Source organism: Condylostylus longicornis, unplaced genomic scaffold (assembly GCF_029603195.1).
Source record: "Condylostylus longicornis isolate FDR11 unplaced genomic scaffold, ASM2960319v2 ptg000114l, whole genome shotgun sequence".
NCBI lineage: Eukaryota > Metazoa > Arthropoda > Insecta > Diptera > Dolichopodidae > Condylostylus > Condylostylus longicornis.
This window is the reverse complement of record NW_026578082.1, coordinates 1,476,912-1,491,587: the sequence shown is the minus strand read 5'-3', so window position 1 is coordinate 1,491,587 and position 14,676 is coordinate 1,476,912. Positions and strand designations below refer to the sequence as shown.

General features: G+C 18.9%; 1 protein-coding gene across 27 annotated transcripts in view; it reads right to left on the bottom strand.

Annotated features, from left to right (window-relative positions):
- The window catches only part of LOC129614661 (potassium voltage-gated channel subfamily KQT member 1), a 134,372-nt gene that overhangs the window by 49,261 nt on the left and 70,435 nt on the right, over nucleotides 1-14,676 (bottom strand). For 16 of the 27 annotated variants that reach the window (XM_055529392.1, XM_055529414.1, XM_055529393.1 and 13 more), the window contains one exon: nucleotides 2,745-2,792. The exons of 9 other annotated variants lie outside the window; for them this stretch is intronic. In XM_055529392.1, the coding sequence (XP_055385367.1) occupies nucleotides 2,745-2,792 (48 nt within the window). Of the gene's footprint in view, nucleotides 1-2,744; nucleotides 2,793-11,054; nucleotides 11,112-14,676 lie in introns of all 27 variants that reach the window. 2 more of the 27 variants (XM_055529404.1, XM_055529403.1) reach the window with 2 other exon arrangements.

Here is a 14,676-nt window from a genome sequence, read left to right as displayed (position 1 = left end):
AAAACTAAAATTGCTGCTGCAGATGCACTTGTATTGTTTGTGTTTGTATTGGGCGCATATTGTTTTTTAAATAATTATTTATTATGTAAATCTCTGATTATATTTAGGCGTTTATGATTATTTACTTTCACAATTTAATATTGCAAAGAAAGCAATTTTGAGCGGTGTCTGTATTGTGTGGGAGAATTTTTTAATAATAATTTTTATATATGAAATCTAATATATATACTTCCCTATGTAATCATGTAATGTATATTATGATGATAATTTTTTTTTTTGAATTTAAATTATGAAAAATATTTTTAAAACAAAAATTTTTTTGCATAAATTTGAATACATTTTTTTTTTCAATATTTTCTACATAAAATAAAATATTTAAAAATTATCTACTGAGTATAAAATTATGATTTGTTGCTTTTTCTTTTCGGTACAATTATTGGAAATAAATTAGTTAAAAAATTTCAAAATGCAAAAAAAAAAAAAAATAGTTATCAATAATTTTAATTTTTTTTTCTAATTTTGTTCAGAAATATGTCAAATTAAAATGAGCAAAATTAGAAAGAGAAGATTATTTTGTATACTCCTGCTTAATATTGTTATTCATGCTCTCTTTAATATTATTTGTGTATAAGAATTTTATGTGATATTTGATTGAATTTCATTGAATCGTATAAAGAGACAATCTTATTTGAAAATTAATAAAGAGAAAAAATTAATAATACTTGATCTCTGTTAGAGAAAATAGCAAAATTTCTCGAGACTTATGAATACTGAATTACTGAGCATGAACTCTTTTTACATACAATTTTTAATTAAATAAATTAACAGCTTTTTACTGTTACAAATTACAATATTAACAATTTTAATCAGTATTCTGGTAAAAAAGCTAAAAAATCCGTTTCTTTAAATTTCATTTTTTCTTTAAATTAAGGTTGGATACATAGATAATCAAATCTGCTAAAATACCAAAATTGGCTACATTTCAAAATTTTTACAGAAATATGAATACATTTATTTTTCAAATACTACATAAATATTACAAAACTGTTAAAATTCTGTTAATATTAAATTGTGAAATTGGTTTATCTTCAAAAAATATTATTTGCTGGCTTTTCCAAACAAATTTCCAAATTTATTTGGATAAGAAATATTTTGATGTAAGCTAGATGTAATAGAAAATGCATACTTTTTAAAATTTGTCTGTTTTCATGATGAATTGTCTCTACCGCATAATTCAACAATTACAGAACATATACATATATGTATTTTCTAACATTAACTTGTACATTTAAAATGTAATAGAAATTGTATGTGATTTCTTAAAAAAATTTACTATAAGCTAACAAAAACTCACATTGTTGAAATTAAAACTCATTAATTATGAGTTAATTTGTGTAAAATAAGACGACTTAGTATAATAAATCTACTTTACGAGGCTGGATACATTTTGAATACATTTTTTTTCTCGAAATTGTATACATTTTATTTTAACAGAGTGGGAACACTACAGTCATTGCTTCATACTCAATATTATTATCAGAAATTCTCCCAATTTATTATGAGGTATAATAAAACACTGTTAATATTTTATTGTTATCAATGTAATTATTAAAATATTTGTAGGTAAAATTTAAGAGAATTCATACATTATATAAAGAATTAAATAAAAAAGAGAGAGAGAGAGAGAGAGAACTTGATTTAATATTTATGATAACTTTTTTTTTTGTTTTTTTTTTTTGCATTCAGAGTTGGTTTTTAACTAACAATATTCTAAATGAGTGAATGTGTAACTAGAATTATGCATAATTATAACAAATATATATTATTATCTAATAAACATTTAATTTAATTAATTATATTATTTATAGGTATAATATAAAGCTAATTTTTAAAAACTAATTTATATAAAAATTCAATTAAAATTGCCTACAATATAATAACATAAGTGCTCTTTATTATTTTTAATAAAATACGATAGAAGCTATAGAAAAAAATATAATTGCGAAAATTCATAAAATAAATGCTTTATATAATATTAATTATAAATAATATTTAATTGTAATAAAATATTGAGAGAGTGAGAAAAAAAATAATATATAAGAATTTAAATTTAAATATGAAAAAATATGAAAAATTTTAAAATTAAAAAAATTTTTTAGTGAAACAATAAATTAAGAAAACAATGGGTTTTGTTTTTTAACTCTGATTTGATTTTATATTATATTTTTTGATATTGGTATTATGCACTTGTTTTATATGTTGAATATAATAATAATAGAACTAGCAACAAACAATATTAATATAATTTTATATATTTTATAAAAATAGAAAAAAATTTCAAGAAAAATCTTGAAATTAAAATACATATGCGATCTTTTTAATTTATAACAGAAACCAAAATTAATGTGAACAAAGGAATGAATTATTTTAAAAAAAAATTTTGTTCATCTCAAACAAAATATTGATGTTTAATATTGTATGAGTATAATAGTTATAATATTTAATAATTATATAAAAAAAAACACAACTACAAAAATTATTGAATATTTTCGAAAAATGAATTTTGATTATTGTTTTTTTTTTAAATAATAAAAATTTTTTTTTATTTAAAATTGCCTGTAATAATTATTAATTAATATATTTAAATAAAAATTTATATATATATATATATATATTATATAAAAGAATGTATAACAGCTTTATTTCATTCAAACTATAAATTTTTATTATGGCTTGAGACTTACATTGCACTGGAAGCAGATGCTAACTTCTCTGGTGGTTCCAATTTCGAACTGATTTTTTTTTTTTTGTTTTTTCGATATTATATTAATAGGTAATATAACAAAAATTTTGTTTGTTTGTTTGTTTTTTTTTTGCGTGTTTTCAATTTTTGAATATATTATATAATAAATATATAATATAAAAAAAAAAAATAAATAAATTTTTCAATAGAATGTTTTGTATTCAAATTTTTTTTTTATTTGTATTGCAAAGAAATTTTTTCATTATGAAATTTTTTATATATATATATTATGTAGTTGTAGTTGTAGTATAGCAACAAAAAAATAAAATGGACGCGTTTATATTTATTTTTTTTTTTTGATTATTTTATTGTGAGAGGGTGATGCATTTTATAAAAAAAAATTTTATTTTTTTAATTTTTTTTTGATGTTCCCATAATATTTTTCAAAATTTGATTTTCATTGATTGTAGTATATAGTGGTATATAGTGCACATTTTATATAATTGTTTTTGTTTTTTCATATTTTTCATATTTTAGCAAAATTATCATTTACAATTTTTTTCATTTTCAAATTTGACGGTGTAGATATACAAAGATTTTTTTTTTTAAGTTTCAGCAAAAAAATTTAATATTGAATATATATATATATTATATATAATATAGAAGACGGAAAAAAAAAGAAAGAAAAAAAATAATATAAATAAGTTATATATATGTATATATGTAAAAATATATTTATAGTTTTTAATATTTTATAATAATAATAGTAATAAGATAAAATTAAATATTTAAAAAAAAAAAAAAAAAAATAAGTAAAATTATTGTGAGTTTTCATTTAAGAAAAAAATATTAAATAAGTGTGAAATATAATTAATTATTTTATAAATAAATAATATTATATATAATATAATAAATTTAATATGGAACTATAATATTTTAAATATAAATATATTAAAATTATTTTTATTTGTTTGTTTTTTGATATTTTTCTTGTTTTTGTTTTATGTATAAGAACAAATCACAATAATAAAATGCAATTTCCCATAATTTAATTTAAATAACATGAAAGCAATTAACAGAATATAATATTAGTATCATAACAGTAAATGTCTTTTACTCATCATTCTACAATACTATAACATACGTCTCTTGTCAGTAAAGAAAAAAAAGCTTCCCCGAAAAAGAGATTTTTTTTGTAGCAGATATTGGATGTAGTAGATTTTTCAATTATTTGAACTCTCAATTTCATTCAAAATTTCTCAAAATTCACAATTTAATTATATTTGTTTTAAAGAAAGGATTGATCAAATATCAAATGCATTCTCTCATTGTTCTCTCAATTTTTCTCTTGTGAATTAAGAGTTACATATGGAAAATGAATAATACAATTTACAAGTTGGTTAAATTAATTAGAATAATTAGAATAAATAATAATTATAAGACTAAGAACGTTTTTAATGCTCCATTAAGCGTATAATTTTCAACTATATATAAAATTTTTATAAGAAAATTCTAACAAGAATAAATTAACAAATAGACAGGTAGTTAATTTTTTAATTCGAGTTTTCCTAATTTGTTAAGATTTTAAAATTTTTAACATTTTTTCAATTATTATCAGAAATTCTGATATGCATGTATGCATTTTCGAATATAAAATTATAAACACGCAAAATGTTGAATAAATCTTTTTAAACTGATCGGTATCCGTTTCGCACTAATCTTAACTACTCTGGTAGCAATTGAAAGCCCAATCATATATCTCGCTTTTTCATTTCACTTTTTATTCACTTTCAAATAAGAATTCTCAGTATTTTTAAATCGATATTTCAATTTTCCAATAAGATTACTTCTTCTTCTTCTTCTTCTTCTTATGTTAGACTTTAGTCCTGTGTTCAATTTATATTTGTTAATTATTTCAAAACGAAAAAATTTCTTCTCACTCGAAAATAACATTTTACAATAATACTCGTGAGATTAATGCTCAAAATAATACTATAATAATACTCGAAAATAGAGATAAGTGAGATAGAGTAAGATAACTCGAAAATTTTATATATTTTTAGATAATTAAACTAGGTGTCATAGAATCGATGTCTCATCTGTGATTAATATTTATAAGTTTAAAAGTTTTTTTTAAATATCTAAAAAATGATAATGCCAAAACTAGATATATTTCATGATAAATTATTTCTTATTGCTAAATTTTGTATCTTTAAAATTTAATATCTTTAAACTAATAATTGCAAGTTATCTAGTTGTAGTGAGTAAAATAGTTAAATATGTGATCGTGCCCTAAAACTCTTATATACTTAAAACAACTCAAATGCAATTATATGACCTATGAAATGTTGCAAAAAAACCATTATCAATGCTTTGTTTGTGTTTCTATACACTATTTTTCAAATGTGATTTGTCCTTATCATAAAAATATTATAAACGTTTAAAAAAAACTAATTTTTAATAATTTATTTATATAAAAGGAAGCTTAATAGAAGATGAACTTCATATAAAATTTAATTAAAATTTGTTTTAAATATTTCGAATTTGAATTTTTTTGAAAAATAATTTCCAAATCTCTATTTAATTTTTAATAAAAAATTTCTAATAATTTTTCATATTATATGCCAAATATTTTATATGAAATATTCTATAAATTTTGTTTTACGAACTAATATTGCTTTTAAGCTATTCTGATTTGAGCATTATTGAATATTGAAATAAAAGCAAGGCAATAATATTTTATTAATATTTTAGAATTAAATATTTTTGATATTCGATTATTATAGAATTTTTTATAAAATCATTCAAATTTTATTGTTCCATTTATAATGAAGCCATTTTATATGATATTTAATATTTTCTTAAAATTAATTAGCATTAAATAATTCATTTTATATTATATTTATTATATTTCAATTCAATATTTTAAAATTAAATTTATAAAATATTGAATATTGATTATATGTATGTATACTCGTAGATGGGCTTCATTGAGGTACATATTATTTCCTTTTGAGGCAAATTATTTTAGTTATTTTTCTAAAATAACTTTATAATTGTGATAATATTCATAATTAAGTTATAACAGTATATATTTATATATTATGAAAATATTTGTATATAACATAAAGTAAAACAAAAATTATAATAATATAAATTTAATAATAATTATTATTTCATGCAGTTGAAATTAGAAAATTATAAAATATTTTTATACATTTATATATAGAACGTGTTTTTAGGTCTTGCTTTTTAATTAAAATCAAAAAAAAAAAAGTAAAAATTACTCAAAATAAAATTTTTATGTGTAAAATTTTTTTTTTTAATATTTCTATATTATATAAAATAACACTAAGTATACATTTTAAATTAAGCTTCTTATTTTTTTTTTTTGTTTTTAATTTAAATAAATAATTTGTACAGAGTTTATAGATTGTCATTTTAAGATGAAAATAAAAAATTTGTGTGAAAAAATTTTAAAATTTTACTAAGTTTTAGAATAAAAATTTAAAGTTTGACTGCCTAAAATAAAAACACACTATATATAAGATTGCACCTATAGTTGACAAAGTAAAATGAAATTGTACTGAGAGTGCAAATTTCTAGGAAATGAAATTTTCATAAATTTTAAAAAAATTCATTTGGGAACAGGAAATTTTCGGAAATTCTAAATATAATAAAATTCATTTGGGAACAGGAAATTTTGGGAAATTCTAAATATAATAAAATTCATTTGGGAACAGAAAATTCCGAGAAATTCTAAATATAAAAATATTCGTTTAATAACAGGAAAAAATTTAAAGTTGAGCGTAAAATGAAGAAGCTGGAAAATACAAAACGTGTGAAGGCCTAAATGCCCCAATGCATAAGGCAAATTTTTTTTTAAGAAAATCAAGAAGAAGCCGAGAAAAATTGTATTATAGCTAGTTACTCGTATCATTTAAAATTCCCCCAAAAGCTTGGGGTCAATTATTTTCATCTGTGCTTTCATTTTATGCAGCCAAAATAATTTTTAAATCAAAATTTTTAAAGCTAAAATATCTAAACTTTTTCTGAATGTCAATATAGTACTATTTTTTTTTTTTTTGTATTTATTGTACTAAAATAATATTATTTTACAAATTATAAATAATTTCTAATTTAATTTTATTGCGTGTTTATCAATAATATTATTTATCAATACCTCAATCTAGTGTAATGTGATAATAATTTATGTATATAGGCTCAATTTTAAGATATAGGTACAAATTCAATATATAATATGACAAATAGAGTAGAAATATATAGACAATTTTCATATATATATATACCTATGTATAATAGATTTTTGAAAATATTAAAGAGATGAAATTAATTTAGTTTTGAATAAATAATATAGTCTCCTTTTCTAATAAGTATATAGATATACCTAATATACTATATATTTACATATATTTTTAATTATGATATACCGAGGAATTTTAAGCAATTTGATAAACTACACGTTACATATTTACACAATAATATGTGTGTGTTTGTGTATTATTATATATAGTGAATTATTTGAAATAAAATTAAAGATTATGATTTTAATGTGAAAAATTAGAATATATATTATATTATACATATATATATATACCTATATATGTAATATTAAACCTAATGCTAATGTATAATATTGCATTTACTTTATTATGTACATTTTTATGTTCTAAGAAAGTTTTTACTATATATAACTAAATCTTTTAAAAAAAAATATGAAATAAAATCACTTCCACATGATAAGAGGGCGCCTAATTGAAAAATTGTCATATTCAGTTACAATTGCCTTTAAAAAATTTGACTCTATAGTCAGTTCTAAAATCAACCAGTTTCGAATTTATTTGTTCTGAGAGAAATGGACCAGAGAGAAATCACACGTATAAATTTTTAATCAAATTTTTTAAAATTTTAAAAAAGCAGCTTAGCTTTTCAAAAATATTGTCATATTAAGTTTGGGTTTGGAGTAATTCAGACAGTTTCGATTTAGTACAGTACAATTTATTTAGTACATTTATTTCAAGAATCCTTGCAGTACTAAAATAAATATATTGAAATAATAAAAACATAACCTTAAGACCTCAATTAATTCTAAGTAACTAAATACCTTGCAGTTCATAAGTTCGACTATCGTATATAAGTTTTTGAAAATAAAAGAAACAACAATAAAAGTTTATGATAGGAAAATCAAAAAAAAAATTTTCACAAGAAAAGTCAAAACAATTTTAAAATTCAAATTTTTTTTTTTTTTGCTTATTTTAGAAAAAAATTCAAAAATTATTCAATTTTTTTTTTTTCAAGTATGATAATTTAATATCGTATATACATTAATAATTAATATTCATTCCCAATTTTAATGTACATAATAATTACATAGAAATTGCCTTTTAATTAATTGTATACACAATTTTTGTATATATGTAGTACACATATAAAATACAATATAACAATAAACATTCATGTATTATATATAACAATAATATATATAATATAAAAAAAATATATATACGATTTTTAAGAAATAGCTATTTATAATTATTTATTATTGAAAAACGGTAATAAAATCAAGGAGAACGTAAAAAAGGAGGGAAAAAGAAACGAAAACAAAGAACATTTATGAAAGAAATTTGGGGAAATTTGTTTTTTTTTTTTCACTTGATTATTCGTAAATAAAGGGTCAATAGGGATAATACAATATTTATAAATTATTATCGTATCCTATATATATATATAAATATATATATATATATATATATATATATATAAATATTTTGAATAACTAATGTAATCAAAGGGAAAAATATTTTTTACATTTTGGATTCTAAGTTATTGTTGTTATTGTTTTATATTTTTTTTTTTGGACTACAAAAATAATAAAGCTTAGATTGTAAATATTTATAATTTGTTTTTTTACGATCTGTGCAAAATATTTAAATATTTTTAAATATAAAACACATAGAAATAGAAAAGGAAAAACATCCCTTTTTTTCTTGTGATTTTTTTTTTTCTTTCTTTGTACAAAAACAAAAATATTTTTTAAAAAAATAAAAAAATATTTAGATTATTATTGGAAAATCAATAAAAATTCATAAATTAATGTTTATTTAAAAATCAATGGAAAATAAATCAAAATCTATATAGATCTACTTATTTATAAGTTTTACCATAATATTTTTTAGGGGAAGAAAATCAAAGGGAATCAATTTGAAATTAATTTGTTTTATGTGTTTTCAACTACCAATTATTTGTTTTGTTGTAAGGGGAAAATATATATTGAAATTATAATTAAAATTTTCTAATTATAAATAATATGATAAAAAATTAATTAAAATTAAATAAATTATAAATGAAAACGATAATATTATAAATAATATTGAACATGTCTAAAATGAAGTTCACTTGTTATATTTGGAATTAATCTATATGGATATAAAAATTTGCGTATATCAGTTGCATAGAAAAACTTCACCTTCTTGCGGATAATATCGTAAAAATTAATATTATGATAAATTCATTTGTTAAAACATACAATTATTTAAAAAAAAAAACAAATTATGGCACAATGAAATCGATTAAAATATATTATTTTCGAATATAATTACTCTTTTTTGTACTGAAGCAGTAAAATCTATAATATTATTGTAAATGTAATTATCATTTGCTTCATTTCTCTCAAATGTAGAGTATATTATCAATTTGTTTAAGTTACTCTATGTTACAGTTTTAATTATTTAAAGAGAAAACTATTATCATAAGTCTCTCTTTTACTATGATACTATACAAAATACAATCTCATTGATATTATTACTTATTTTATTTCTCTCGAATATACATTTTAGGTAATAATTTGTTACACTGTACTGAATTTAACAATATTTAAAGAGAAAATTTATGAGTAGAAAAACTTCTGGTATAGTGGACCAGTCGGAAAAAGTGGACCATCAGTGTTTTTCAGTAATTTACATTCGTTCAACCCAATTAAACACTTCAAAATATAGACGATAAAAACATACAACTGGATGTTTCATAACAAATTTCTCTCTTTAATTCAGTTCAATTACAATTTTCGGAGTGATAAGTGATGTTTGAGTATTTTTGTTTTGTGAATATTTGTCTATAATTTGCAAGTAGGGCAAAATTTTCTCTTCCAAGATAATAAAACGAAGAGGGCCATTTTCGTATTTTTTTTCTTTCTCAAAATGGTAAAAAATTATGTTTGGGGGAAATGTGGACTACTAGCAGTTCTGGTATTTTGGACTGGTTTTTGCTAGCTTCAAAAACGTTTGCTATCCCAAGGACAGAACATAATGATTGAACCAAAAAAAAAAGGATGCTTCTTGCAAATTTCTTAAGTAAAGTAATAATATTATCATCTCTTTTTATTGTTGTATTTCAACCAGGTTACAAAAACTCGTATTTACTCTCGAAATAGAAAAACAATTAATTGCATACATTAAAAAGATGGAGTCACGATATTTTGAATTAATGGGGTGAGATTATTATATTAAATTTTATTTAATTTTATAATTATGATATTTAATTAAATTTATAATATTATATTACGACGAGATTATTATATTATATTTAAAATATAAGGCTAGTAGTCCAAATTACCGTTCCGCAAAACCTTCACATTACCATTAAACCAAAATCAAAAGTAGCCATTTTGGACTTCATTCATTTATTCTTTCAAAACTTCTGCAATTACCGAACTAAATAAATTTTATTAATTTCATTGGGTTTCTAAATATTTACACAATTACAGAAACCATGTTTGGACTGTGAAAGCTGAAGAAATATAAAGGGTGGTCCACAATACCCAAAGTTCCTCTATATTAATATTTATTTTATCACGCACTTTTTAACTCGTTACTTTTCTGATCAAATACAAGCTATATATATGTAATTAATACCGTTAGAGCTATAAGTAAAAATTTAATAATATTTCAATGGATAATAAGAGAATTATTTTCTAGTATGAATAGAAAATTAAGAGTGAACAATAGAAATAACAGTGAGATTCACAATAGACATGACAATATTTAATATTAAAATTTTGAAAAATCAAAAAAAAAAAAAGAGTGGATAAATTAAAAAATAAAAAAAATAAAAATGAAAAATTAAATTCCTTTGAAAGGATTTTTAATAAATTTGTTAAAAAAAAAAAATTTTTTTTTCAATTTTTACTTCAGAGCTGAAAATTTAATTTATGTGTGGAATTTTTTTTTTTCTAATGTTTTTTGTCATTTTTTTATTGTGTGTTTGTTTTTTCTAAAAAAGAAAGAACACCAACCTTTCGGTAGCTGAAGGATAACGTCGAGTTAGGAGATAAATTTTTTGGCCCCTGAAGCTTTAAAAAAATGTTTTTTTGTTGTTTTTTTTTTGTCGATTTACATTTTTTTTTTTTAAATTTAATTTTATTATTTTTTTTTTTTTGTTTTTTAATTTAATTATATAAAATTTTATATTTTCCAAAAATTTTATATTATAGAGACAGAATGAGAGAGAGAGAGAGAGAGAGAAAAACAAACAAAAAAATAATTTTTTTTTTTTTTTTTTTGTGAATGAAGAGAGAATAATATAATTAATATTATGTAAGAAATGAGTAAAAACAAAGAAATTATATAATATATTTTACATATAGATATACAAATAAGAATAATTATGTAAAAAAAAATTAAAGAAAAAAATCTTATACAATATATAACATATTTATATATAACATAATTATATATATAATGTTAAAAAAAAAAACATTTCCTTTTAACAGAAAATAAATATTAAATATATAGAATTACATGTTAAAATTACATTATAAAATTTATATCATATACTATATTGAAATTTATATATATATATATATATATATATATATATATATATCATATATATATATGATATATATATATCATATATATATATATATATATATATGATATATATACATCATATATATATCATATGTATATATATGATATATATATATAGTATCGAGTATATTTATATATATATATCATTAAAATAAAATTATATAAAATAAAAATTATAACATTGATGTAATTTGTATATATTAATAATTACTGTTAAAATATTCATAATAATTTTTTATACTGTATACCATTTATTGTATATCAATATATCTCATATTATATAATATGTGAATCCTTATAAGAATAATTTGAAAAAAAAACAATCAATAAAATAATAATAAAAATAGAATATTAACCTCATATATTTTACCCCTAATTTCTTATATATTATTTGCATTTAATAGTATATGAGATGCAATATTAAATATACATGTATTAAAACATTATAATATTATGTATATACACTTAAGTAAATCTTGAAAAAATATCCTGAATAATCATTGTAAGGATAATATGATAAGAGTTCGTAAAATCCAAATGTATCTATATAGTATTCTTTTGATATTACATTTATATTATTGCTAAATGTTAAAAATGATAAAGATATTTCATATAGACTTCTTATTATTCTTCAATTAAAATTCAAAAATAATGCAAAGTATATAGAATATATGTATATAAGAAAATAAATTCTTACTTTCTGAAAATTATAAAATATACCAGAACAACCCAATCATGGAACTACAGGTAATTAAGAAAATTTAAATAAAATATTGTAAGAAAAATATTGGTTAAAATAGCTCCTTTTTTTTTGTAATTTACACAAAACTTTTGAATTATTTAAGTTTAAACTTAAATTAATGTTATTTTAAAATCAAAGATAAATTTTCTGAAATAGAAATCAAAAAATTTAAAATGATATTTTTTTTTAATTTATTATAAATTTTCTATGATTCATGGAGAATATAAATTTCCTTTATTATTTTAAAGTTTAATTTGTACATTATTTTTTTTTTATAATTTAATTTCAATTCACGAGTTGATTTTTAAAATTTAATTGTAATATAATAAACCCTACAGCAAATTTTTCTAAAATCTAGATTCAGCAAATTCATATAGTAGAAATATACAATATTATCATATTGTAGAGAGAATTCTATAAAAACAGAGTAAATTTTACAGAATTTTGAGAAAATAGATTATCAATTTCAATGAATTCTGTTATACCAGTCTACAATACAAATAAATTATAATAAATTTAATATAAATAATATACTTTTAAATTAAAATATTAAAATATAATTAAAATTAATTATGGTTCAGTTAAAAAATAAATTCATTTTTTTTTTTTTTTGTAAACCCTTAACAGCAACACCTATGAGAGAAGTACCTATATTTATATTTGTATTAAAAAGAACATTTATTAGTAGAGCAAATTCGACTTAATAATTAGACATAGATTTTTTTTTTTGTCAAATATTATTATTATAGTTATTAAATTGTTAGTTAATTATTAAGTCCAAATTGTTAGTCAAGTCAAAATTTTATTTTATTTTAAATTTTAGTTTCCTATACCCATTTGTACTATATATTAATTGAAATAAATTTAATAACACGAAATCTATGTAAAAATTTTAATTCTTTCTTTAAAAATTTGTATTTTATTAAAAAAGAAAATTATGCAAAATTAAAAGTTCCTAGGAAATTGGCGGTATTTTCTTGAAAATTATCAAAAATATTAAAATAATTATTTTGAATTTTTTTTTTTTAAATTTATTTTTAATTATTTTTTATCCTAAATTCTCCGCAATTATAGCTGTAAATTCCATAAATTAATTTATAATTTAATTTAAATAATATTATAAATTTAATATAATTAAAAAAAAGAAAATAAATTAAACCAATATTAAATGAAAATCTTTTATTTTATTATTGTGGAATTTGTTTTTTTTTTCGTACACCATTTTGTTCCACAATATTTTTTATAGGGGGAAAAATATACCTACAGGGGGAAAAAAAGCAATTTTTATTTTATTTTTTTTTTATTATTATTTTATGTTAATCCGATGATTTATTATGAATATGGCCGAAAACTGTTATACTGTTAACTAATATTAAGGTCTACACAAAATTGTAAAATTTTATTTTTTTATCGATTTTATGGTTAATATAATTTTCGAAATATTTATTAAAATTAAAATAATTAAAGATTAAAAATTAAAAATCAAAATGAAAATTATAATTTAATATGAGATTTTTTTTTTGCAAGACCATTTTTTTTTTTTCAAAAAAAAAAAAAATTAAAGAAAAAACAAGAAAATTAAAAATATTTATTGGAATTAAACTCATTTTCTTTTTTTATTTTTTTTTTTTTGTAAATTCAAAGTTAATGACAAACTCAATTCAAGAGGGGAAAGTTATATGTAATATTATAATTTTCATATAACAAATTTAATAAAATGTGTAATAGAAACAGATTTTAAATATTGTAATTATAATTATAGAAAAAGAAAAAATAAATAAATAAATATAAATATTAAATATTTTTATAAGAAATTGTAAAACAGGACTTCAAAAATATTTAAATTATTTATATTGTTCTATATAATTGTATGTGATTTTTGATAAAATTGTTCGAATTTAAAAATTAAATTAAAATAAAAATTTTTTAATCAGAAGTCAAACTCATTAGAATTAAGAATAAATCAAGCCCTCAATAAGTATAAGTCAAATTTTTTTTTTCAATTTTAATTTTCAAGACAATTAATTTAAAACGAAATGAGATTAAATGAATACAGTGAGCGGAAAATGTTAAGTCAAATTACTCTAAAAGTGAAGAATAACAAGAATACAACTTTCTTTATTCAAACCCGGATTACCCTAATTGTACGTAATTACTCTCCATGTGGGTAGATATAATATATTGATAGGCATATTGCGTTTGATTTAATAAAATTTTAAAATTTTGAAATTTGAGAAAAAATTCGCTATTTTCTGTATAATTAATTATAATACAGTAATTAAAAAATGCAACTTTCTTTAACC